Raw genomic sequence first — 27,940 nt, 5'->3', positions numbered from 1 at the left:
GGAACAAAGAAGAACAGTAAAAACTGAATTCCTTCGCTACTAAAGGTTCTGGAGTTTTATATTTTTATATACAAGGGTAAAAATGTAAATAGCTAATGCTAATTATATGGGCTGACCCGACAGAGTGTGGGTTGCTAAGCCCAATACAAATAAATACACTTCAAACTTCTGCATTTACTATGTAACTCTAACACCCCCCCTTCAAGTTGGAGGGTGGGCACACACCCAACTTGGCAGCCAAAGAATGATGAACTCCACCTGTCAAGCACTTGGTAAAAATGTCAGCCAACTGGGAATTAGTAGAAACATGATGTAAAGAGATCAAACCATCAGCCAACTTGGTTTGGATAAAGTGACAGCCAACCTCTATATGCTTGGTGCGCTCGTGGAAAATAGGGTTCTTGGCTATGTGAATGACAGCTTGATTGTCACAGAAAATAGGGAGAGGAGTGGAGACTTGTAAGCCCAAGTCGGACAACAAACGGACCAGCCAAGACAACTCAACAACAACTTTGCTCATGGCCCTATATTCAGCCTCAACGGAGGATAAAGAGACCACCTGCTGTTTCTTGGACTTCTAACTAATAAGACTATCACCTAGGAACACACAAAAACCACTAACAGAACGGCGAGAATCAGGGCAAGCAGCCCAAACACTATCACAGTAGCAAACCAAAGAACAATCAGCAGAATCATTAAGAAATAGACCAACATCAGAAGTCCCCTTTAAGTAGCGTAACAAATGTAAAGCAACAGCCATGTGAGGGACTCTAGGTGTTTGGAGAAACTGACTAAGGTGTTGGATATCGAAGCAAATATCAGGGCGAGTATGAGTAAGAAAATTAAGTTTCCCTATGAGGTTGCGATATGTGTCAGGTCTGAGCAGAAAGTCACCAACATCAGAATGCAACTTATCATACAAATCCAATGGACATACAACAGAAGAGACATCAGAACAATCAAAATCGACAAGTAAATCAGAAATGAACTTTTGTTAATACAAAAGGACACCAGAAGAATGATAATGAATCTGAATACCCAAGAAATAATGGAGAAGCCCAAGATCCTTTATTCAAAATTGGTCATCCAGAAAACTTTTCAAGGCAACAATTTCAAGCATATCATCCCCTGTTAGAATGATATCATCTACATATACAGCGAGAAACACAGTAGACTGAGGTGATTTCTTCATAAACAAGGAGTAATCATTTAAAGAATGGCTATAACCTCTAGAACAAAGAGCATGAGACAATTTAGCATACCATTGGCGAGAAGCCTGACGCAAACCATACAAAGATTTATTCAATTTACAAACCAAAGTATGAACAGTAGAGTCAGAAGCAACAGACAGCACTAGGGGGAGTTTCATGTACACCTCTTCATCCAAATCACCATGTACAAAGGCATTATTTGCATCCAATTGGAACAAAGACCATTTCTGTTTAACGGCATAAGCTATAAGACATCAAATAGTACACATTTTGACGATAGGAGAAAAGGTTTCATGAAAATCAATACCCTCTATTTGTGTGTCTCCCCGTACGACTAGCCTAGCTTTGTATCTTTCCACACTACCATCATCTTTATATTTTTGTACATCTATTTACAACCAATTGGCTTCTTACCTTTGGGTAGTTCTACAATATCCCAAGTCCCATTAGCTTTTAATGCCTCAAATTGTTTCCTCATGGCTTCTTGCCAAGCTGGATTGGCAGCAGCCTGAGCATAAGAGTGAGTCTCAACTGCTGCATGTTGAGCAACAGAAGTGGAGGCAGTAGAGGAGCAAAAAATAGAAGGGGGAAGTTGAACTACATAATTTTGAAGATGAGAAGGGAGATGATGACTTCTAGTAGACTTTCTGACTACAGGGAAAGGTGAAACAGGAGTTGGTGAAATAGGAGCTGGTGAATTAGAAGTAGGAGAAGAAGTGACAGATGGAAAAGGAAAGAAATAAGAAGGAGAAGAAGGAGGATCAAAGGAAAACTTAGAGGTAGATTCATCAAGATAAGAAGGGAAACCAGGAGGAAAAAGAGAGGAAGGAGAGGGAGAGGAAGAATACTGGAGATGGAGGGGAAAAATAAACTCATGAAAGAGGACATCTCTGGAGACAAAAGTAGACTTATTCTTAAGATTGTAAAGCTTGTAGCCTTTTTTGCCAAAAGGATAACCAAAAAAGACACAAGGGACAACCCTAGGTTGAAATTTATCCCTATGACACTTGGGCACACTTGCATAACAAAGGCAACCAAAAGTTTTTATATGACTATAAGAGGGTGCTTTGCCATAAAGAATTACATATGGGGATTTGTTAGATAAAACAGAGGAAGGAAATCTATTTATAAGATAAGTGGATGTTAAAACATAATCCCCCCAAAATTTTGTTGGAAGTTTGGATTGGAACAATAGAGCTCTTGATGTTTCCAGCAAGTGTCTATGTTTCCTTTCAATAACCCCATTCTGTTGTGGTGTATGAGGGCATGTAGTTTGGTGCAGGATCCCATTATCAGAAAAAAAATTGGCACGCTAAGTTTGAAAAACCAAGCTCCAAGGCATTATCACTTTTGATTGTTTGAACAGAAAGATTAAATTGTGTTTTAACCATGGAGATAAAAGCTTTAAGTAAAGAAAAAGCATTGCTCTTGGAACTCATTAAATGTGTCCAAGTGGCCATATTAAAATCATCTACAATTGTCAAAAAATATTTAGCACCAGAATAAGTTTGGGTATGATAAGGCCCCCATGTATCAATGTGAATGAGTTGAAACAGAGAAGTAGAGTTGGATGTACTATCGGGAAAAAACAATCTAGCTTGTCTGGCCAAGGGACAGATAGAACAAGTAAAAGGCTGTTTATTAGACAAATCAGAGGAAACAGAAGGTATACACTTCAATTTTGCCAAAGGAAGATGTCCCATTCTATTATGCCAAATCATATCAAGATTATTCACATGTTGTACAGAATGAACAAATGAAACAGAGGGAACCACACTTTCATTTAGGCTACAGACAGAAGTATTCAAAGATGAGCTAGTTACATTCTACACAATGTTATTCAAAACAGAATCAGAAGGGGATGAACTAGATACATTCTGGACAATATTATTCAAAACAAAAGCAGAAGAGGATGAACTGGAAAGGTGATGAAGTTTGTATAGCCCTTGGTCCAGTCTACCAAGAACCAGAAGCTTCTTTCTGGAAAGGTCCTGTATCAAGCAGGAACAAGAAGTAAATATGACTATGCTATAAAATTGTTGAATCAACCTATGCACAGAGATGAGATTGTACTTGAAAGTAGGTATGTAAAGCACTTTGTGTAAGACAAATGAAGAATTCAGAGTGTGACCCTGTGCATGTGACTTTTACTTTGTATCCATTAGGTAGACTGATTAAGTAGGGAATAGGAACTGGAGTAATGTTAAAAAGAAGTTCTTTAGCAGAGGTCATGTGATCAGTTGCTCCAGAATCTACTATCCAAACACTTCTAGCTACACTAGTTAACATGCAAGCAGAATAACCAGCAACACCATTAAGCTCAGGCAAAGAAAGATTACTACCAGCAAAGTTAGCAGACCCCTCAAAGTTGGGTTGAGGACTGGAGTCAACAAGACTGGATTGTTGCAGCAGACTCAAGAGTTGGGAATACTGCTCCATAGTAAGACCAGGTATACCAGAAACTGGACCATTAGAACCAACATTTGTAGAATTAAAGTTTTCAGAAGAGTCAACATTTGTAGCAGTGCCAAACTTTCTGCCCTTGGTAAACTTGTAACCTTGTGGAAATCCAATCAATTTATAACACTTATCGATTGTATGACCACTCTTTTTGCAGTACTTGTAGAATAAGTCTTTGTTCTGATTAGAAACAAGCCTCTAATTAGGTTGTCACACCTCCTTTTTCCGCACCCGAGAGGGTACAAAGGAGTTTTTCCAATTAAAGGACAATCGAAACGGGATGAGTTTATTTATTTCAGAGTCGCCACTTGGGAGATTTAGGGTGTCCCAAGTCACCAATTTTAATCCCGCATCGAGGAAAAGAATGACTCTATATTACAGTCTGCGTACCAGAAATCCGGATAAGGAATTCTGTTAACCCGGGAGAAGGTGTTAGGCATTCCCGAATTCCGTGGTTCTAGCACGGTCGCTCAACTGTTATATTCGGCTTGATTATCTGATTTTAAATACAATACGAACTTATGTGCAAATTTTATCTTTCAACCGCTTTTATCATTTACCGTTATTTTTATCAAGAATTGCAACGTTATAAAATGTATCTCGAACCACGTTACAATCAATGTACCCGTGGTCATCGACACGCTTTGACTCCGTTGAGATTTGGATTTGGGTCACATCAATGTGCACCCGAGTTTAAGGAAATTAAATTATTAAAGGCGCGCCTAAAGCGACTAGCGTATTTATTTTGGGTAGGACCGTGAAATTTTACTAAACGGTCCATCCCGAAGTCTAAACAATTTTTAAAGCAATATTTATTGAGGGCCCCGCAATTTGTATTTTATTTGGCGAGGCTCATCTCGTTCTTTATTTTTAATGAATTTGCAACGTCATGGACATGCATCTCGAACCACGTCACAGTCAATGTACCCGTGATTAGAAAGGCATTTCGAATCCGTCGAGATTTGGATTTGGGTCACATAAATGTGCACCCGAGTTTAAGAAGGTAAGGTTTATTAAAGCGTGTCCTAAAGAGACTAACGTGTTGTTATTTTAGGAGGGTTGTGAGATTTGCTAAACAACCCGTCCTGGAAACTAAATGCTTCAATAATATACATTTAACAAGGGCCCCGCATCTGCGTGTTTTGTTTATTTTCATCGAGGCTCATCTTGTTCTTATTTTAAAAGGATATCCTATAGCAACTACGTTTCTTGTCGTGTTCGTCTCTATCAATTGAAAACGGTAGATAGTCCTAATTAATTACATGCTTGCAAGTTGTTTGTAAGGGAATTCGGAAATGCTTAACAAAAGTTGGGACCGAAGCTGCGTGCACAGTCGGCCAAACAAATAATCCTGGGCCCAAATCCAGCCCACGCGCGGTTGGCCAGACCTGGGCCACTGCTCGCTCGATGCGGGCCTGCCTGATCTGTCCTCGACCTGGGCTCGACCCTTGTGAGGTTGAGGCCGTGAACTTGTTCTGGGTTCTATTGGCGTGGTTTATCAGTTATAAAAGGATCGCCTATTAAAGGGAAAGAAATTAACTAGTAGTGGATAGTTTTCATGCTTGGCCTATTAAAGAATATACTGCACAGTTAAACTAAGTCTAAGATACAACCTATTATATTGGGAATATTTTCACCTAACAACATACATATATAAACTAACATTCAGCTAATCTACATTGATATATACTGGGCATACAGGCTACCTCCATTATCAAAACAGGAATGAAAATTATTATACAGTACATGATATCTAATGTAACAATCTATGTATAAAAGTCACTCTTCAGGTCTTTTCTTTTGTATTCATGCTCAACTTTCCAATTACATTTGACAGAGTATTAGTCATGTACCTGGTATAGAGAAACAAAAGAAGAAGGAAATGATCAGCTGAGTGGTACGCAGCAAGCACAGCAGCAGCAGATAAATGGCACAACACAGCAACAATCCAACAACCACAAATGTTTTCCACAGCCCACAAACAACCAGCAATATTTCCCAGAACAAAGAAAACCAGCAAATAGTCGAGCACCCAAATGAGCAATCCCAGGAAAGAGTGATGAAACAACAGCAATACCAGAGTATTCAATGCAGTAAAACTAACAGTTCAACAACCAACAAACAACTCAGCCAATGCAAGCAACAGAACTTGGCCAAGACAGCTTTGACCAATATGCACTCTTGTACAACTTTCAGGCAGTGTTTGGTTACAATGTCTATTGGAAACTACCTTGTGTTTACGCTATTGTGATTTGGGACTCACTAGACCTCTCTTCAGACTAAAGTTTTTTTCTTTTTGAAGACTCAAAAGTCCAGCCTAAGACTCAAAACTCTAGCCTCGTTTAAGTTCTCAAAATGGCTTATTTATAAGCCAAAAACCAGTGCAGTTAAGCTGCCTTTTTTGCTGCAACTTGCAGCCTGCCCATACTCTTTAAAGCCCATGCCTAAGCATCTTTTGGTGTCAGCCCCCTTTATTCCCACGCCTGGTTTTGTTTAATCAGGAGTTATGGGCATCATTTTTTATTCAATTTAAGTCCCATACTCTTATGTCTTGTTCCCCATTGGCATTAATTTAATCCCAAATTAGTACCCTACTTGTCAGCTCATTTAAACTAATCATTTTTGTTCTTTGCAAACCCCAGACTACCCCTGTTAAACCCTGGTTATCACTGTCTTGACCCTTTGCAGCATCAGGGCATTTTTGAACTGATGAAAGTTCAAATTCAGGACTGCCTAGACTGAACCTTTCAGTCATTTTTCAATGCAAACAAACTATTTCAAACAATGCTGGGGCCTTCAATCAGTGGCAAAGTATCAATTAGTCATGCGACATTATTAGCTCGTTTGATTCATTAGTTATAGAAACTAATCAACGACATTTATCGAGTCGACTATACTAATTATAGCAGGTAATAATCAGTCGCTCACATAAACAATATGTTCAGGGACCTAAAGGGCTTCGGACAACTTGGTCAGTCACTAGGAACCTATATAAGTTTATTCATGCGACGACTATACTAATCGGACATGCTTATCATAGGATACATTTAAATCATACACAGAAACCAATCGACCAAATAAAAGGTCTTTACAGAGATGAAGAAATCCGAATGAAAAATAACAAAAAATAACAAACAAACACAACGAAACATGCTGACCACTTAATCAAAACTAACACAAAAGAAAGGAAAACTTACCGAAAATGTTTAAATCAAACAGACCCAAATCTGATTCAACTTCGAACTTTTGAGGCCGAACAAACTTTAATCAGGGTGTTCTCACATGAGAACACCTTGATTAAGGTCTATTAGACCTCAAACCCATGTCCAAAACTGGCCGGGTTCCCCAGGTGCATGTGTTTCAAGTTCTGGATTTCCAGATCTGGATTTTTAGGAGTTGTGGGTAGATTCGGACCAAACCAAGCTTGGTTTGGTCACGAGGAAGGTCAGGGGAGTGTCTGGTATGAAGATGGGATGGTTTGGCATAGATCCGGGTTCGACTCAAATCTTCAAATGAAGATTCGAGACGAACGGAAGTGATTCGAGGCTCGTGGTTAGTGGATTTGTGTTCAGGACAGTGAGGTGGTCCTAGGGTGTTCAGGAGGTGGCCACCGGCGTCCATGCCGCCGGGTTCTGGTGAAAGGGAAGCTAGGGCGGCTGCTAGGGTTTGGGGGGGCTTCAGTGTTTGGATGAAGACGATGATGAGTGGGGGGGGTTAGAATAGGGGGCGTGGGGTGTGATAGGAGGCTTATATACGGGGAGGCTGATTCAATCCTGGCCGTTGGATTGATTAAAATTGATGGCCAGGATTGGGGAGGCTAGACCATACGGTGCCGTTTGGTTAATCAAGGGGTCGGTCAAAAACGGGAATGGGTCGGGTCATGAGGGCTAATAAGGGCCATCGGATCAATGGAAATTGAACGGCCCAGATTAACCGTCCCTGAAACGACGTCGTTTCAGGAGGTGCCTGGGCAGGCCTGGTCTGGACCGGACTTGTGCTGGTTTGGGCCCATTTTTTTGTTTTATTTCCTGGGCCTAACCCGTTTTTCAATCCCTCTTTTTGTTTTCTATTTTATTTTTTCTTTTAAAACAAAAAATGAAATAACAAACAATAAAATAATGAAATTAAAACCAACAACAATGCAACATTTTAACACAATTATCACAAAAAATATTTCGGTAAGTTAACTAAAAGCCTAGAACGAACGATGCACATATATTTTTTGAATTTTCTTTTACTGACCGAATTATGGTTTAATCACCCTGACATGCATATTTTGTATTTTGTTTGTTAATGATTAAATGCAAAATGGACAGATCCACAAATGACTAACAACACATGTCACGAAAAACTCGAACAATTGTACAGCGAAATCATTTGTCACTATTTTTATTTTCTTTTGGAGCGATTGCTCGTAAAGCAAAAATCACGTGCTTACAGCTGCCCCTCTTTGCACGAAGACACGAAGGGTTTTCGCGCAAAGATAAGCGAGCGATTTTTGCCCGTCCGAATACTCCGTGTGAAGCATTTTTTGAAAAAGATTTGACCGAACCTTTGCTTCAGAGGTTTCCTACATATCCTGGGCTGAAAACAGGAATCAGGTCAATGTAGTTCGGGAAATTTGGTAGCTGGGACTACCGTGTGACTGTAGTGCTTGTTGTTGTTGTGCGCTGTTGTATGCTGCTGTAGGATGCTACTGCTCAACCGATCTCCCTATTACATTGCTCTAAAAGGAAAACAAGAAGCTAAGCTAAACTGAGGATCCTGAAATCTCATCCATCTTCAACTTGTTCTTGCTGCCTTGCTTTCTTGTCGGCTAACGCTTTCCTCTGACGCCTTTATTTTGTGAACTTGGAGATGATGCTGGTCCTTCACCTTTTGAATGTCAGTTCTCATCACTTTGCTTGATTTGCTGGGGATACGGCTTTCTTCTTTAAATCTTCCAATGGTTTCTTCAGTGGTATGGCTTTTCATCAGAATTGTTATACTGGGCATGCTACACCGTTCCCAAACTACTTCCTTTGAGACGCGTTCCTTTTTCCTTTTGAATTGCGCGCTTGCCTCTGCAGTTGTCTGCTTCTTGGTGCTGGGGATTTCATTGTTTCCCGTTTGGGGATCTCTGTTGTAACCTTCTGTCTTCAGGTGGGGTGACTGATTCCAAAATCTAGAGCTGAATGTATTCCCGCATTATACTGGTGGGCGACCTAGAACTTAAATGTATTCCCGCATTATACTGGTGGGCGACCTAGAACTTAAAAGTATTCCCGCATTATACTGGTGGGCGACCTAGAACTTAAAAGTATTCCCGCATTATACTGGTGGGCGACCTAGAACTTAAAAGTATTCCCGCATTATACTGGTGGGCGACCTAGAACTTAAAAGTATTCCCGCATTATACTGGTGGGCGACCTAGAACTTAAAAGTATTCCCGCATTATACTGGTGGGCGACCTAGAACTTAAAAGTATTCCCGCATTATACTGGTGGGCGACCTAGAACTTAAAAGTATTCCCGCATTATACTGGTGGGCGACCTAGAACTTAAAAGTATTCCCGCATTATACTGGTGGGCGACCTAGAACTTAAAAGTATTCCCGCATTATACTGGTGGGCGACCTAGAACTTAAAAGTATTCCCGCATTATACTGGTGGGCGACCTAGAACTTAAAAGTATTCCCGCATTATACTGGTGGGCGACCTAGAACTTAAAAGTATTCCCGCATTATACTGGTGGGCGACCTAGAACTTAAAAGTATTCCCGCATTATACTGGTGGGCGACCTAGAACTTAAAAGTATTCCCGCATTATACTGGTGGGCGACCTAGAACTTAAAAATATTCCCGCATTATACTGGTGGGCGACCTAGAACTTAAAAGTATTCCCGCATTATACTGGTGGGCGACCTAGAACTTAAAAGTATTCTCGCATTATACTGGTGGGCGACCTAGAACTTAAAAGTATTCCCGCATTATACTGGTGGGCGACCTAGAACTTAAAAGTATTCCCGCATTATACTGGTGGGCGACCTAGAACTTAAAAGTATTCCCGCATTATACTGGTGGGCGACCTAGAACTTAAAAGTATTCCCGCATTATACTGGTGGGAGACCTAGAACTTAAAAGTATTCCCGCATTATACTGGTGGGCGACCTAGAACTTAAAAGTATTCCCGCATTATACTGGTGGGCGACCTAGAACTTAAAAGTATTCCCGCATTATACTGGTGGGCGACCTAGAACTTAAAAATATTCCCGCATTATACTGGTGGGCGACCTAGAACTTAAAAGTATTCCCGCATTATACTGGTGGGCGACCTAGAACTTAAAAGTATTCCCGCATTATACTGGTGGGCGACCTAGAACTTAAAAGTATTCCCGCATTATACTGGTGGGCGACCTAGAACTTAAAAGTATTCTCGCATTATACTGGTGGGCGACCTAGAACTTAAAAGTATTCCCGCATTATACTGGTGGGCGACCTAGAACTTAAAAGTATTCCCGCATTATACTGGTGGGCGACCTAGAACTTAAAAGTATTCCCGTATTATACTGGTGGGCGACCTAGAACTTAAAAGTATTCCCGCATTATACTGGTGGGCGACCTAGAACTTAAAAGTATTCCCGCATTATACTGGTGGGCGACCTAGAACTTAAAAGTATTCCCGCATTATACTGGTGGGCGACCTAGAACTTAAATGTATTGAAATTGTTTCCCCGTTCTTCCGAGAAAATTTTCGACAATCGGCAGAAAATTTTCTGCCCCGGTTTTTGGTGACTTCCATGGCGGTGCATCTTGCTGCCATCATCAATCCTTTGTTTTCCTGCAGCAGACAAAAGGATTTAATCAGTTTTAATCGTGGTGGTAGAGGGTGCCTTTCTGGCGAGCAATTTTTCTCTCTTCCCCTTTTCTTGCTCTTTGTCCCCATAATTGGTTGGCGGGCAAAGTTGCCTGTTGGGGGTCTCTAGCCTGCTGGGGATTGGTTTTCAATTTATCCCCTTTTCTGCTTTCTTTTAAAACACATGATGTGGGAGTCTGCTTCTAACTCCCGAAACCACTCCCTTTTGGAGCTTACTTCTTCCAACATTTCCGAGCACAATCCCTGCATTGCCTGGGGCCGGCCTTTAAGACTGTTTGTATTATCCTGCATTGGATGAATTCCCCTTCGGTTTCTGGTAGTAAGCTTTGACAAATCCTTTAAAGACACATTTTAGGAAAAGAAATAAAGATATGAAAAAGAGAAAATCTTTCTGAACCAATATTTTGTGGGAGGAGACAATCAAAAGAACTTATCTGGAGGACACAACTGGTCCCCGTGATCATGATGTGCACCATAGATTCCCGACCCAGTCTATTTGTATCAATCGATTTGCCCGATGGTCTGACTTGCTGGGGATGATAAATGGATGTTCATCCTATTGCGAATGTGGTAGTTTTGCTGATCTGTCTCGTCGCCTCATAGTGCCCTTCGAGGGGTTTTCACTGATGAGACTCTCTCTTTTCTCTCATCTCCCGGCGCCTTATGGTGCCTGTGAGGGTTTTCACCAATAAGACTCTCTCATTTCATATCCCTCATCTTACATCGCCTCTCGGTGCCTGCGAAGGTTTTCACCGATGAGACTCTCTCATTTTATTTCTTTCGAGGAATCGGGGCGTTGTAGATACGACCCTCTCTTCTGGAGACTCCTTTGGCTATCAATTCATTCCCAGTCTTACGATCCTCTTCTTTGCTGGGGATTGGTGTATTATTCTCGGTCTTATTTACCTGACTCGACATATTTTGAACATTGATCGGGAGGTCTTTTGGACGTTGAATGTTGGTTCTGGTGTGGAGTTAAAGAAAGGCTATGAAAAAATGAAAATAATTTGATGGGTGATGTGCTACAACTTTTGGAATCAAACCTTTGTTGGAATTTTAAAACATAATTTCTGCCCCAGGTTTCTTGCTTGGGGAATTTATTTTTTATACTTATGTTGCGCTATGTGCGTTACGCACGTTTTACGCACACTATGTACATTATGCATCCTATATTCACTATGATGCATACTATGACCGAGCCGTGAGGCGCCTACGTATCTTCTTTGAGGAATCAGGTCAAACGTAGTTCCCACGGTTTTGTATTTCTTGATTTTTCTTTTCTTTCTTTTCATTTTCTTTTTTTTTCATGTCTTTTTCTTTTCTTTTTTTTTTTTTTTTTTTTTTTTTTCTTTTTTTTTTTTTTCGTATCTTTCCCTTTAGTGATTCCAAAAGAGGGGTATGAAAGAATTACTTAAGGCTCAAAAGGGGAAGCAAGGGTTAAACAGTGTTTGGGTAGAAGAAAGAATTGCCTCCGTCATCTCATTATCCAATAAATGCCAAATACAAACAAACAAACCGAATAATTGCCATACTTAAAGAAATTACGCATAATATCTCTTGACTGCATCTGAATTGATAGCCATGTCGACACATCTACCTTCGACATCTGTCAAACACAAAGCACCGTTGGACAATATTCTGGTCACGATATAAGGCCCTTGCCAATTTGGGGCGAATTTGCCTTTTGCCTCGACCTGATGTGGGAGGATCTTCTTTAATACCTGCTGCCCTACTTCAAACTTCCTGGGGCGCACCTTTTTATTATACGCTCTTGCCATTCTCTTCTGGTACAGCTGACCATGGCACACTGCTGCCAATCTTTTCTCATCTATCAGGCTCAACTGTTCCAAGCGAGCTTTGATCCATTCATCATCATCAATTCCGGCTTCAGCGACAATTCGGAGGGACGGAATTTCGACCTCCGCTGGTATCACGGCCTCAGTTCCATACACCAACAAATAAGGAGTTGTGCCTATGGAAGTCCGGACGGTAGTGCGGTAACCCAACAAAGCAAAGGGTAATTTCTCGTGCCACTGTCTGGACCCTTCCACCATTTTTCGCAGTATCTTCTTGATATTCTTATTGGCTGCTTCGACTGCTCCATTCGCCTTGGGACGATATGGGGTGGAATTGCGGTGTGTAATCTTAAATTGTTGGCATACCTCTCTCATCAAGCTGCTATTAAGATTCGCACCGTTATCCGTGATGATCACTTTTGGGATCCCAAATCTACAGATGATATGGGAGTGAACAAAGTCCACCACTGCCTTCTTAGTTACTGATTTGAAGGTTTTAGCCTCAACCCATTTGGTGAAGTAATCGATGGTCACTAGAATGAACCTATGACCGTTGGACGCTGCTGGCTCGATGGGCCCAATGACATCCATGCCCCATGCTACAAACGGCCAGGGTGCTGACATCGTATGCAACTCTGTTGGCGGAGAGTGAATCAAGTCTCCATGTATTTGGCACTGATGGCATTTCCTCACGAAAGTGATACAGTCGTGTTCCATGGTGAGCCAATAACACCCTGTTCGAAGGATTTTTCTTGCCAATACATATCCACTCATGTGGGGCCCACAAACTCCAGCATGTACTTCTGCCATAACCGTCGTTGCCTGCCCGGCATCTATGCATCTCAACAATCCCAAATCCGGGGTTCTTTTGTACAATACCCCTCCACTGAGGAAGAAACCATTCGACAACCGCCGAAGGGCTCTTTTTTGGTCTCCAGAGGCATGTTCTGGATATATCCCCATCCTGAGGTATTCTTTGATATCATGAAACCAGGGTTCGCTATCCGCTTCTTCTTCTATGGCATTGCAGTAGGCGTGCTGATCACGGACCTGGATGTGTAGAGGATCAACATACATTTTGTCAGGGTGGTGCAGCATTGATGCTAAGGTGGCTAAGGCATCCGCAACCTCATTGTGAACTCTCGGGATGTGTTTGAACTTTACCGATCGAAATTGCTTGCTCAGATCATGCAAGCATTGTCGGTATGGTACGAGTTTTAGATCTCGTGTTTCCCATTCTCCCTGAATTTGATGTATCAAGAGGTCCGAGTCTCCCAAGACCAAGACGTCTTGGACATCCATGTCGGCAGCCAGGCGCAGACCCAGAATGCAAGCCTCATATTCGGCCATATTGTTGGTGCAATAGAAGCGCAGTTGAGCCGTAACAGGATAATGCCGTCCTGTTTCAGAAATGAGTACTGCTCCTATTCCAACCCCTTTTGCGTTTGCAGCTCCATCGAAGAAAAGCTTCCAACCCGGTTCCTCAGGTAATTCCAAATCAGTCGTGTGCATCACCTCTTCGTCAGGAAAATACGTTCTTAAGGGCTCGTATTTTTCGTCAACGGGATTCTCTGCCAAATGGTCTGCCAGTGCCTGGGCTTTCATGGCCGTCCTCGTTACGTAGATGATATCAAACTCTGTGAGCAGAATTTGCCACTTTGCCAACCTTCCCGTGGGCATAGGTTTCTGAAAGATATACTTCAATGGGTCCAAGCGGGATATGAGATAAGTAGTATATGAAGACAGGTAGTGCTTCAACTTCTGAGCTACCCAAGTTAGGGCGCAGCATGTTTTCTCGAGTTGAGTGTACTTGACCTCATGCACTGTGAATTTCTTGCTAAGATAGTAGATGGCCTGCTCCTTCCTTCCTGTGTCATCATGTTGCCCCAGTACACAACCAAATGAATTTTCCAAGACTGTCAGGTAAAGGATTAGGGGTTTCCCGGGCTTAGGTGGGACCAACACGGGTGGATTAGACAGATACCCTTTGATTTGGTCGAAAGCCTCTTGACACTCTGTCGTCCAACCTTCTGCAGCATCCTTTCTCAGTAGCCGAAATATGGGCTCACAAGTTGCTGTGAGTTGAGCGATGAACCTGCTGATGTAATTGAGTCTACCCAGCAAACTCATTACCTCTGTTTTGTTCCTTGGCGGTGGCAAGTCTCGGATGGATTCAATTTTGGATGGGTCTAACTCAATCCCCCGTCGACTGACGATGAAGCCTAGCAACTTTCCTGATGGAACCCCGAATGCGCATTTGGCCGGGTTAAGCTTGATATCATACCTCCGGAGTCTTTGGAAAAATCTCCTTAGGTCTGCTACATGGTCCTCCTGACGCCAAGATTTGATGATCACATCATCGACGTACACCTCAATTTCCTTGTGTATCATGTCATGAAACACCGCAGTCATTGCTCGCATGTACGTTGCCCCGGCGTTCTTTAACCCGAACGGCATTACCCGATAGCAGTAGGTTCCCCATGGCGTAATAAACGCTGTCTTCTCAGCATCCTCTTCGTCCATTAGGATCTGATGATAACCCGCATAGCAATCCACAAAGGATCCGATCTCGCGCCCAGCGCAATTATCGATCAGGATATGAATGTTGGGTAACGGGAAATTGTCCTTGGGACTTGCTTTGTTGAGGTTGCGGTAGTCGACGCACACCCTGATTTTTCCATCCTTCTTTGGGACTGGTACCACATTGGCCAACCACTCGGGATATCGAGTGACCCGAATGACCTTCGATTGCAACTGCTTAATCACTTCTTCTTTGATCTTTACACTCATTTCTGTTTTAAATTTCCTTAGTTTTTGCTTGACCGGAGGGTATGCCGGGTCAGTGGGCAATTTGTGAACCACTAAATCGGTGCTCAATCCAGGCATATCATCATATGACCATGCAAAAACATCTTTGAATTCCCTGAGAGTTTCGATCAATTCTGCTTTGACATTCGGCTCAATGTGGATGCTAATTTTGGTCTCTTGGATGTTATCAGCGTCTCCTAGGTTCACAGCCTCAGTGTCATTTAGGTTAGGCTTGGGTTTCTCTTCAAATTGGCACAGTTCTCGGTTTATTTCTTCGAAGGCTTCCCCTTCGTCACCTTCGGATTCATTATCACAAACGACCTCTTGCATCATTGAGTCAGATTTAGATTGATTATTTAGACTAGGTCGAAGATCCGCTGTGCATGCCATGTCATTAGGACCAGTAAAAAGAGAACTGTTCAGAAAGAAAAAGAACAAAACAAGAAATTAAAATGGGACAAAAGAAAAGAACTTTATTAAATTTGCAGGATAAAAAGGGTTCACACTTTTACAAAACGGGAGTAAAATTTGGATTACACCCTTGAATAATCCGATCAAACAAATAAACAAACAAAACATTAATCAAAGCCTACTACCAAGACTCCCCTCGGACAGGAAGAGGAGTAACCGTCCAATTGTTGGTCTTGGCCTCAGGCCCCACGAATTGTATCTCTGCTCTGCTGGAACCCTCTCCAGCTTCCACCATACTGACATCCGCGAATAGTCTCTCAAAACTTTGATTCAGGTCTTCACTTATGCCGATCAAAGGTCCTCGAATCTTTGGGATCGCTGACCCCTTGGCACTAGCTTTAACAAAAGACCTTGAGAGGCGTGGCACTGGTTTAGGCAGAAACCAAACTCTCTTCTTCATTTTTCGCGCTTGCTTCCTGTCTGCTGCGGTTGGTTTGAACCCCAACCCGAAAGTTTCCAGATTCTTAGGAAGGGAGACAGGTTGGACTATCCCTTGAAGTTCAACTCCCAGGCCTTTGCCCGGCACAAACCCATTACCCAGCATTTCTGATATCATCATGACTGTTGCGGCAGCTACCCTAGGGTGCGGGATGATTTCTCCTTCAGAAATTTTGTTGGCCGACCCTGTATCGAGAATCTGGTAGGCCCAGGGACCCTTGTCATCAGTGGTCTCTATGAAAGGCACAATGGTTCCGCCCATGGTGCATGTTGTATCCTCGCCGTGCAACACGACCTCTTGTCTTTCCCACTCGAACTTCACTGTCTGATGTAGGGTGGAAGGCACCGCTTTAGCTGCGTGAATCCAGGGTCGTCCTAACAGCAAGTTGTAAGATACCGTGGCGTCCAATACCTGGAATTCCATGGTAAACAGGACCGGGCCAATGGTTAGTTCAAGTACAACATCCCCCACAGTGGCTGTTCCGTTTCCGTCAAACCCTCGGACACAGATGCTATTCTCCCGGATTCTTCCACGGTCAATCTTTAACTGGTCCAGGGTGGATAATGGACAAATATTGGCGCTTGAGCCGTTATCCACCAATACTCGGGTTACCACCGAGTCTTCACATTTGACAGCTAGGTATAGAGCTTTATTGTGCTCCGTTCCTTCCACCGGCAGGTCATCATCTGAGAATGTTACCCTGTTCACCTCGAAAATCTTGCTGGCAATGGTTTCCAGGTGGTTTACAGAAATCTCACTGGGTACATGGGCCTCGTTCAATATCTTTAACAGGGCCCGGCGATGTTCCTCGGAATGGAGGAGTAATGACAATAGTGAGATCTGGGCAGGTGTTTTTCTCAGCTGCTCAACCACAGAATAGTCTTGCACTTTCATCTTCCTCAGGAAGTCTTCAGCCTCTTCTTCTGACACTGGCTTCTTGGTTGCCACTGGGTTGGTTTTCCTTAACTCCACCGGAGCAAAACATCGACCTGATCGAGTCAGCCCTTGCGCTTCACAACTGACTTCTTCCACCTGTTTTCCTTGGTACGTCACCACTGCTTTTTCATATTTCCAGGGCACAGCCCTGCTGTCAAGCATTGGCAGTTGGACCACCGGCTTTATGGTCACCCGTTCTCCACATACCCCTTTCAACATGACTGCCGGTGTGGGCAGGATCCCTGGTATTACCAACTTGCTTGGCTCGGGTTTGCTTGCTATGACGGACGGGCTCTTCCCCCATATTACTACCGGCTTGACGCCTTCTCCCTGCGACTGTACATTTGTTCCTCCACTGGTTAAGACTTCTTTTGGGGCAGCTTGGATCATCATCACTGTTTGTGAGGGTTTTCTTAATTCTCCTCCCTCACACACCAACTCAATCATGTGAGTTTCGTGGTGCGCTGGCAGTGGGTTTTGGTTGATGTTAGGAGCCTCTGGTGTCTGGACCTCGATCTTATTGGTGTCAATAAGATCCTGTATGGCATGCCTTAACTTCCAACACTTCTCGGTATCGTGCCCGAGCATCCCTGAACAGTATTCACAACTGATTGAACGATCCAAATTCTGAGGCGGGGGATTTGGTTCCCGAGTATGGACAGGACTAACCAAACCCAATTGCCGCAGCTTGTGGAACACAGCGGTGTAGGTTTCTCCCAATTCGGTGAAGGTTCTTTGCTTCCGCAACCTGTCATTCCTAGCATCTGGATTTCCCCGGAAACCTGCCCCTGAAGGATTTCTATATGCCCTTGGTGGAGGGTAAGTGTTTTGTGGTGGTGCACATATGTTCTGGGGAGCCGGTGCGCGCCATTGTGGGCGAACCGGAGGCTGAGTGTATACCTGGGCTTGGTGTACGGAACAATGTGGTTCTCGAGGTGGATAGAAATTTTGTGGTGGGTTGTATGGGTAGTTTGACCTGTGAGGCCTGGGTTGGTTGTAGTGTGGCCTGCCAGCCCTGGACCAACTGCCTGCCTCGATCGTGGCAACCTCTTCTTTCTTTCTTCTTAACGCACCTCCCGTGCCGCTTTGAATAGCCTGGGTTGTGGCCTTAAGTGCCGAATAGTTTAAGATCTTGTCCGACCTCAAACCTTCTTCTATCATGACCCCTATTTTGACCACCTCGTTGAAAGATTTTCCAACCGTTGTCACCAAGTGACCAAAGTAGGTTGGATCCAATGTCTGCAAAAAGTAGTCTACCATCTCTCCCTCTCTCATGGGAGGATCGACCCTAGCTGCTTGTTCTCTCCAGCGGAACCCGAACTCGCGAAAACTTTCCCCGGGTTTCTTCCCAGTTCTCAGTAACGTGAGACGGTCAGGAACTATCTCCAGATTGTACTGGAAATGACCTGCAAAAGCCTGCGCCAGGTCATCCCACGTGTACCACCTGCTGAAATCCTGCCTGGTATACCATTCCAGTGCAGATCCGCTCAGACTTTGGCCGAAATAAGCTATCAAAAGCTCATCCTTGCCTCCTGCCCCTCTCATTTTGCTACAGAATCCCCGCAAATGTGCCATGGGATCACCGTGCCCTTCATATAAATCAAACTTGGGCATCTTGAACCCAGCCGGGAGTTGGACATCTGGGAAAGGGCACAGATCTTTGTATGCCACGCTGACTTGATTGCCCAGCCCGTGCAAGTTCCTGAAGGATTGCTCCAGGCTTTTGAACTTTCTTAACACTTCATCCTGTTCAGGGGCCTTAACCGGCTTCTCAACCTCTGCCGGTACTTCCAAATGGGGATTGTAAGCCTGTGGTTCCGGTGCGTGGAATGTAGGCTCAGGGGGATAGTATTGTGTATCGTGAGCCTGAAACAATGGCTCACTGGTCGTTCGCTGCAAAGGGGCTGATGCAGGTCCCACAAAAATGGGAATATTGGGTGTTGGGAGAGGTTGATGGGGTGGTGGAGCTTGGGAGTCATGAGGGCTTCTTTCTTGATGATAGAGGGGATTTGGGCGGCTTGTGGAAGGGCCAGAGTGAGGGTACTCCGGCACGTGTCCCAGTGTCTCGGGGCTCTTTTGCGTTTTGGCCAGGGCTAGCTGCATTGCATGCATCTCTAGTCCCATCCTTTCAATCTTTTCCATTGCCTCTTTTAGCAACTGGCTCATCGGCCTTTCTTCCTCATTACTATTCTCTGAAGTAGTCATGCTTGTTGCTACCGGTCCTTTGGATCTGGTTTGGTATGAATGTGTTGCCAGAATTCTTTAACAACTAACTGTCTGGTATCAGACAACAACAAACTTTGTTAGTGTTAGAGCTTAACAGATTTGATCATAACACATAGAGGATGCAATGCACCTAAGCAGTTAACCGTTTCTACATGCTTTGCTTCAATCCACATGCGTCATCCCGGTTTGTTCATTCGTCTCTTTAAAGTATTTTGCGAAACCCTGCGTTTTATTCTATTTACATTTTCTTTTTTTTTTTTTTGAAAGCGGTCGAATCTTATGGGGATTGCCTACGTATCACGTCCCCGCGTGAATCAGACCAGGCGTAGTTCTGCCTTAAAGTAAAGAAACACACAATTCTTGTGAAATCATTGAATTCATTCTCAAAATTTTGCTATTACAAATTACATCAAGCAAGGAATAGCAATAGTACAGACTCCACGGTTTTAAACTCGGTTTAACGAAAAAGAAAACAACATATGGAAAAACAACCAAAGCCAAATAAACAGGACTTGACCAAAACTAATTCTCCAATTTAAGGGGCCGCGAGGCATCATCCGGCCTTTTCGCGGCTCTAGGTGTAAGGTCTCTTTGCAAGCTCTTCAACTCGTTCATAATCCGGCGGACGCAGCCCATGATGGAAACAAGGAGGGTCTTCCGAGGTGTTCGCTCATATGCCAAGCATTTCATGTAGATGTAATGCCCTATTTCATCAATCCTTCCCCGGATGTTGTCCCTTTCTGTGAACAAATGCCTTATCTGTTGGTTCTTCAATCCCAGTGTTTGCGCATTGTTGGCAAGCTGATCCTGGAACATCTCCATTTGCCTTTCCATTCTGGTCATTGCATCGTAATATTGCCTTCTGTCGGCTTGGGCATTTCGTGTTTGCTTGAGGATCCTTTCTCGAAGAGAGGCATTCGTTTCCCTTAATGTCCCGATGCTCAGTTCATACTCCCTTATGACTTGTTGCAGGTGCTGCCTCCGAGCCATCGCACCCTTTGCCCACTTGGTTCGCAATTTTGCTGTGCTGGCCCTGGCTTTTTCCAAATCTTCCTGGCATTCCGCAACCTGATCTTTTAACCCCTGCTATCAATCTTTTATCTGCCCGGCTTCCTAGCTGGCTATTAGCCTCTTTTTTCATTCTCCGGATCTGAGCTTTGAGGATCTCGCCTTCTCTGATTAACTTGTTCTTTTCTCCCTTGTGGGCAGCAGACTGTAATTGGCACTCAAACTTCATATCCTGAACTTGTTGCTTCAGTTTGCCTGCTTTGACAAGATATTCCTGCTCTTTGGCCAACCAGCCCCACTGTTCTTGTGAAGATTTGGCAAATTCTTGCAGGTGAGGTCTTTTGGTCGGTCTTCCAGATGATGTCTCCCCTTTGTACCAGGCCTGATACCCGGGCGAAACTTCCCCTTTTGCCCGATTCATTACACAAGTATTTGCTTCTAAGTATTGACATTGGCTCCAAATTTGACGAACCCTTGCTTCAGGAAACTGGCCGTCGGGACTGATCTCGATTACCTGGATGCTCAGATCCTCGTCTTTCGGCACTATCTGATACCTCCCAAGTTGCCTTAAAACCCGATGCGGCGCGTATGGTTGAATACTTTTAAGTCCCATTAAGAGAAAATGGGGCCTGGCTGCTGGCATGTATATGACTTCGTCGATCGGTAGCCACCCTAGCGCCCACTGTATTTGACTGGCGTTGAGGGTATGGAAATATGAGGTCCATGCTATAACTCCTTCTGGTAGGTAGGTTTCATCAACTCTGGTATAGAACTCCTCTATGCAGGTCTTTCCAGCGGATCCATGGCTCAGAAACTGGGCTCGGTGACATAGGTGTTCGATCATCCACATTTGCAACAACAAATTGCAACCCTCGAAAAAGCTTCCTCCGGCTTTGCAAGAAGTGAGTGCCCGGAATATATCAGATACTATCATGGGCGCCAACGTACTATCACTCTGTGTGAGCAACGTACTGACGACCCCTGCTATCTTTATGTCAATATTCCCATCTTTTCTTGGGAATACTAGTAGTCCTAAGAAAGTTATCATGAAAGCAATTCGTCTATGTTCTTCCCACTTCTGGCGATTACCTTTGCTGCACAACTGGTTTTCTGGCTTGTCGAATCCTCCTATGTGACCATATCTTTGATATATGAAACTCATGCTGCAAAAACCTTTTGCCAAGTCAGGGTTATGAATTGTTCTGACTATCTTTAAGGAGTCCAGGAACCGGTGTACTGCTACAGCTCTTGGAGCAATCAGATATTTGTGCCTCAAAGGAGTCTCAGTGCTGCCGATATACCCTGCTATTTCTTCTAAAGTTGGGGTAAGTTCAAAATCTGAGAAACGGAAGACATTGTGCGCAGGATCCCAGTGGGGGACTAGTGCCCTTATGATATCTCCTCGTGGCCTGATATCCAACAAACTCGTGAGGCCTTTCAGATACTTCTTGATTTCGTCATGCCCCTCTTTGCCCAAATCATTCCACCAGAGCCGCAATTGGAGGGGAATTTTATTCATGATTGAAAAGGGTTCATTCGGAATCGTGCTCATTCTGCACATTTATTAATAAGATTTTAACAAACGACACTTATCCTGATAAAAACAAAAATATATGCGATTTTTTGTGAATTTTGAATTTTCGTATATATATATAAAAACTTTCTAAAGAAAGTCAATAACGGAAAATATTTTGGATTTTTGTTTCGAAAACTGGGAGCCTGAAAGGACTTTTCTAGACCTTTAGCAAGATAAATACTTTTGCCACAAATAAAGATATATATACATTTTGAAGTAAAGCAAAACTTTTGAATTTTTCATATATATATATATATATATATATATATATATATATATATTTGCAACAAATAATAAAAGTAAAGACAACACAAGACTCTTTTTTATTATTAAAAAAACAATTTTTAAAAATAAGATTTTTTTTTTTTTTGATTTTTATGACAAGACAAACTCTATATTTCTATTGATATTTTTTTCTTTGTTTTTTTTTTGAAAGACAGAACAACGACTTTTCAAAATTTTGGCATAGTTTTGACAGTATTTGTTTTTTTTTTTCAACAATAAACAATCAATTCCTAACCGTTATTTCCCTTTTTTTCACAATATTCCAAATATTCAAACACCGGTCAGCATGCGGGTATGAGACAAATAAATGCACGGAAAACAATAGGATGCGTCAGAATGGCCTTTTCATATCAGGTTGCTAGTCCTAGACGGACCCAACCCCTGTGTTGAGTCCCCTAAGTCATATGCAACATGATGCAAATAAGCGTTCCTACTAGGGATCCGGCATGAAGTCACGTTATTCTATGTTCAAAACCTGGGTCGGTGTTCTAGACAGTGTACCCGAGCGGACAACTCGAGTTGAGGAAGGAGCTCCTTTCCGGGAACCAAAAGGCCAGCCGGCTTAGAAACTTTCCGAGCCTCTTTTATTTAGGGTATGACACTAACAGAATAGGGAGTCTCAACCAGTGAGCACATCCCCGGAGGCAAGAAGAGAAAGGTTTCGGCACAGTTTATATACAGTTCAAATAATATCAAAGCGGTAAAGGCAGCATTTAGCACATTAGGCTCAGGAAATGTAATAATCAGATAATAAATAAAGCCAAATAATAACAATTATTCTAAGCTCGAATTCTTAACCCTGAACCAGTGGTTCTGGGTTATGATCCCCAGCAGAGTCGCCAGAGCTGTCACACCTCCTTTTTCGGCACCCGAGAGGGTACAAGGGAGTTTTTCCAATTAAAGGACAATCGAAACGGGATGAGTTTATTTATTTCAGAGTCGCCACTTGGGAGATTTAGGGTGTCCCAAGTCACCAATTTTAATCCCGAATCGAGGAAAAGAATGACTCTATATTACAGTCTGCGTACCAGAAATCCGGATAAGGAATTCTGTTAACCCGGGAGAAGGTGTTAGGCATTCCCGAATTCCGTGGTTCTAGCACGGTCGCTCAACTGTTATATTCGGCTTGATTATCTGATTTTAAATACAATACGAACTTATGTGCAAATTTTATCTTTCAACCGCTTTTATCATTTACCGTTATTTTTATCAAGAATTGCAACGTTATAAAATGTATCTCGAACCACGTTACAATCAATGTACCCGTGGTCATCGACACGCTTTGACTCCGTTGAGATTTGGATTTGGGTCACATCAATGTGCACCCGAGTTTAAGGAAATTAAATTATTAAAGGCGCGCCTAAAGCGACTAGCGTATTTATTTTGGGTAGGACCGTGAAATTTTACTAAACGGTCCATCCCGAAGTCTAAACAATTTTTAAAGCAATATTTATTGAGGGCCCCGCAATTTGTATTTTATTTGGCGAGGCTCATCTCGTTCTTTATTTTTAATGAATTTGCAACGTCATGGACATGCATCTCGAACCACGTCACAGTCAATGTACCCGTGATTAGAAAGGCATTTCGAATCCGTCGAGATTTGGATTTGGGTCACATAAATGTGCACCCGAGTTTAAGAAGGTAAGGTTTATTAAAGCGTGTCCTAAAGAGACTAACGTGTTGTTATTTTAGGAGGGTTGTGAGATTTGCTAAACAACCCGTCCTGGAAACTAAATGCTTCAATAATATACATTTAACAAGGGCCCCGCATCTGCGTGTTTTGTTTATTTTCATCGAGGCTCATCTTGTTCTTATTTTAAAAGGATATCCTATAGCAACTACGTTTCTTGTCGTGTTCGTCTCTATCAATTGAAAACGGTAGATAGTCCTAATTAATTACATGCTTGCAAGTTGTTTGTAAGGGAATTCGGAAATGCTTAACAAAAGTTGGGACCGAAGCTGCGTGCACAGTCGGCCAAACAAATAATCCTGGGCCCAAATCCAGCCCACGCGCGGTTGGCCAGACCTGGGCCACTGCTCGCTCGATGCGGGCCTGCCTGATCTGTCCTCGACCTGGGCTCGACCCTTGTGAGGTTGAGGCCGTGAACTTGTTCTGGGTTCTATTGGCGTGGTTTATCAGTTATAAAAGGATCGCCTATTAAAGGGAAAGAAATTAACTAGTAGTGGATAGTTTTCATGCTTGGCCTATTAAAGAATATACTGCACAGTTAAACTAAGTCTAAGATACAACCTATTATATTGGGAATATTTTCACCTAACAACATACATATATAAACTAACATTCAGCTAATCTACATTGATATATACTGGGCATACAGGCTACCTCCATTATCAAAACAGGAATGAAAATTATTATACAGTACATGATATCTAATGTAACAATCTATGTATAAAAGTCACTCTTCAGGTCTTTTCTTTTGTATTCATGCTCAACTTTCCAATTACATTTGACAGAGTATTAGTCATGTACCTGGTATAGAGAAACAAAAGAAGAAGGAAATGATCAGCTGAGTGGTACGCAGCAAGCACAGCAGCAGCAGATAAACAGCAATAACACAGCAACAATCCAACAACCACAAATGTTTTCCACAGCCCACAAACAACCAACAATATTTCCCAGAACAAAGAAAACCAGCAAATAGTCGAGCACCCAAATGAGCAATCCCAGGAAAGAGTGATGAAACAACAGCAATACCAGAGTATTCAAATGCAGTAAAACTAACAGTTCAACAACCAACAAACAACTCAGCCAATGCAAGCAACAGAACTTGGCCAAGACAGCTTTGACCAATATGCACTCTTGTACAACTTTCAGGCAGTGTTTGGTTACAATGTCTATTGGAAACTACCTTGTGTTTACGCTATTGTGATTTGGGACTCACTAGACCTCTCTTCAGACTAAAGTTTTTTTCTTTTTGAAGACTCAAAAGTCCAGCCTAAGACTCAAAACTCTAGCCTCGTTTAAGTTCTCAAAATGGCTTATTTATAAGCCAAAAACCAGTGCAGTTAAGCTGCCTTTTTTGCTGCAACTTGCAGCCTGCCCATACTCTTTAAAGCCCATGCCTAAGCATCTTTTGGTGTCAGCCCCCTTTATTCCCACGCCTGGTTTTGTTTAATCAGGAGTTATGGGCATCATTTTTTATTCAATTTAAGTCCCATACTCTTATGTCTTGTTCCCCATTGGCATTAATTTAATCCCAAATTAGTACCCTACTTGTCAGCTCATTTAAACTAATCATTTTTGTTCTTTGCAAACCCCAGACTACCCCTGTTAAACCCTGGTTATCACTGTCTTGACCCTTTGCAGCATCAGGGCATTTTTGAACTGATGAAAGTTCAAATTCAGGACTGCCTAGACTGAACCTTTCAGTCATTTTTCAATGCAAACAAACTATTTCAAACAATGTTGGGGCCTTCAATCAGTGGCAAAGTATCAATTAGTCATGCGACATTATTAGCTCGTTTGATTCATTAGTTATAGAAACTAATCAACGACATTTATCGAGTCGACTATACTAATTATAGCAGGTAATAATCAGTCGCTCACATAAACAATATGTTCAGGGACCTAAAGGGCTTCGGACAACTTGGTCAGTCACTAGGAACCTATATAAGTTTATTCATGCGACGACTATACTAATCGGACATGCTTATCATAGGATACATTTAAATCATACACAGAAACCAATCGACCAAATAAAAGGTCTTTACAGAGATGAAGAAATCCGAATGAAAAATAACAAAAAATAACAAACAAACACAACGAAACATGCTGACCACTTAATCAAAACTAACACAAAAGAAAGGAAAACTTACCGAAAATGTTTAAATCAAACAGACCCAAATCTGATTCAACTTCGAACTTTTGAGGCCGAACAAACTTTAATCAGGGTGTTCTCACATGAGAACACCTTGATTAAGGTCTATTAGACCTCAAACCCATGTCCAAACCGGCCGGGTTCCCCAGGTGCATGTGTTTCAAGTTCTGGATTTCCAGATCTGGATTTTTAGGAGTTGTGGGTAGATTCGGACCAAACCAAGCTTGGTTTGGTCACGAGGAAGGTCAGGGGAGTGTCTGGTATGAAGATGGGATGGTTTGGCATAGATCCGGGTTCGACTCAAATCTTCAAATGAAGATTCGAGACGAACGGAAGTGATTCGAGGCTCGTGGTTAGTGGATTTGTGTTCAGGACAGTGAGGTGGTCCTAGGGTGTTCAGGAGGTGGCCACCGGCGTCCATGCCGCCGGGTTCTGGTGAAAGGGAAGCTAGGGCAGCTGCTAGGGTTTGGGGGGGCTTCAGTGTTTGGATGAAGACGATGAGTGGGGGGGTTAGAATAGGGGGCGTGGGGTGTGATAGGAGGCTTATATACGGGGAGGCTGATTCAATCCTGGCCGTTGGATTGATTAAAATTGATGGCCAGGATTGGGGAGGCTAGACCATACGGTGCCGTTTGGTTAATCAAGGGGTCGGTCAAAAACGGGAATGGGTCGGGTCATGAGGGCTAATAAGGGCCATCGGATCAATGGGAATGAACGGCCCAGATTAACCGTCCCTGAAACGACGTCGTTTCAGGAGGTGCCTGGGCAGGCCTGGTCTGGACCGGACTTGTGCTGGTTTGGGCCCATTTTTTTGTTTTATTTCCTGGGCCTAACCCGTTTTTCAATCCCTCTTTTTGTTTTCTATTTTATTTTTTCTTTTAAAACAAAAAATGAAATAACAAACAATAAAATAATGAAATTAAAACCAACAACAATGCAACATTTTAACACAATTATCACAAAAAATATTTCGGTAAGTTAACTAAAAGCCTAGAACGAACGATGCACATATATTTTTTGAATTTTCTTTTACTGACCGACTTATGGTTTAATCACCCTGACATGCATATTTTGTATTTTGTTTGTTAATGATTAAATGCAAAATGGACAGATCCACAGATGACTAACAACACATGTCACGAAAAACTCGAACAATTGTACAGCGAAATCATTTGTCACTATTTTTATTTTCTTTTGGAGCGATTGCTCGTAAAGCAAAAATCACGTGCTTACATAGGTGAGTCAAAATTAACCTTTTGAGTGTACTGCCTTTGGGGCTGAAAATGAGGAGGAAACCTAGTAGGTGTAGTTGCATTTGCATTGAAAGATGCCAGGTCAGGTATGAAATGAGTATTGGGAGTCACTTGTCTCTGCTTTTCATCTTGCAGAAGAATGTTCTATACATTATCAAGTGTAGATAGTGGATTCATCATGAGGATGTTGCTTCTGATAGTTATATAATTTTCATTCAGGCCCATTAAGAATTGGTGAACTTTATTTTCTTCATCTTCCCCAACAAACCCTCCTTTGCAGTACAAGTGCATGTATTTGCATGATTTGAACCCATAGCCCCCAATTCATTCCATAATTTCTTTAACTTGTTGAAATAAGAAGCTATATCAAGAGGTCCTTTTCTAATTTCAAATTTCTTTGTTCCATTAATAGTTCCATACATATTGTTCAATTGTTTCTAGATGCTTTTAGCAGTGTCAGAATATTTGACACTCTCAGCAATCGCAGGTGTGAGTGAGTTGGTTAGCTAGGATATAAGTATGTTATTACATCTGTCCCACTGTTTAGACTTAGGGGAACCAACAACCGGCTTAGGAAAACTACCATCATTGAAAGCAATTTTATTCCTAGCCGAAAAGGATACAATAATGCTCCTTCTCCACCCACCAAAACCATAACCAGAAAAAGGAACAACAACTAAGGACATCCCAGGTATATCAGATGAATGAAGGAATAATGGACTAGAAGCACGTGGTGTAAATTCAGAATCAGCAGTAGTACTACTAGACCCGTTAGTCAT

General features: G+C 42.5%; 1 protein-coding gene across 1 annotated transcript; it reads right to left on the bottom strand.

The window, feature by feature from the left end:
- Positions 1-577: 577 nt before the first annotated feature.
- LOC104240820 (uncharacterized) lies at positions 578-27,940 on the bottom strand. Its single transcript, XM_070166191.1, has 9 exons — positions 27,691-27,940; positions 27,162-27,289; positions 3,363-3,851; positions 3,086-3,202; positions 2,788-3,037; positions 2,539-2,682; positions 1,626-2,147; positions 1,109-1,455; positions 578-988 (listed from the first exon to the last, which is right to left on the bottom strand). The coding sequence occupies exons 1-9, from the start codon at positions 27,938-27,940 to the stop codon at positions 578-580; spliced, it is 2,658 nt and encodes an 885-aa protein (XP_070022292.1).

The sequence above is a fragment of the Nicotiana sylvestris genome, chromosome 2 (assembly GCF_000393655.2).
Source record: "Nicotiana sylvestris chromosome 2, ASM39365v2, whole genome shotgun sequence".
Taxonomy (NCBI): domain Eukaryota; kingdom Viridiplantae; phylum Streptophyta; class Magnoliopsida; order Solanales; family Solanaceae; genus Nicotiana; species Nicotiana sylvestris.
This window is presented reverse-complemented; position numbering and strand designations above follow the sequence as displayed.

Coding starts and splice junctions, on each gene's coding strand:
- LOC104240820 (XM_070166191.1), bottom strand. CDS start 27,940: ATGACTAACGGGTCTAGTAGTACTACTGCTGATTCTGAATTTACACCA. Junction 27,290..27,690: donor GTCTAAACAGTGGGACAGAT/GTAATAACATAC, acceptor TTCTTCTGCAAG/ATGAAAAGCAGAGACAAGTG. Junction 3,852..27,161: donor AAAGGCAGTACACTCAAAAG/GTTAATTTTGAC, acceptor GTTTCTAATCAG/AACAAAGACTTATTCTACAA.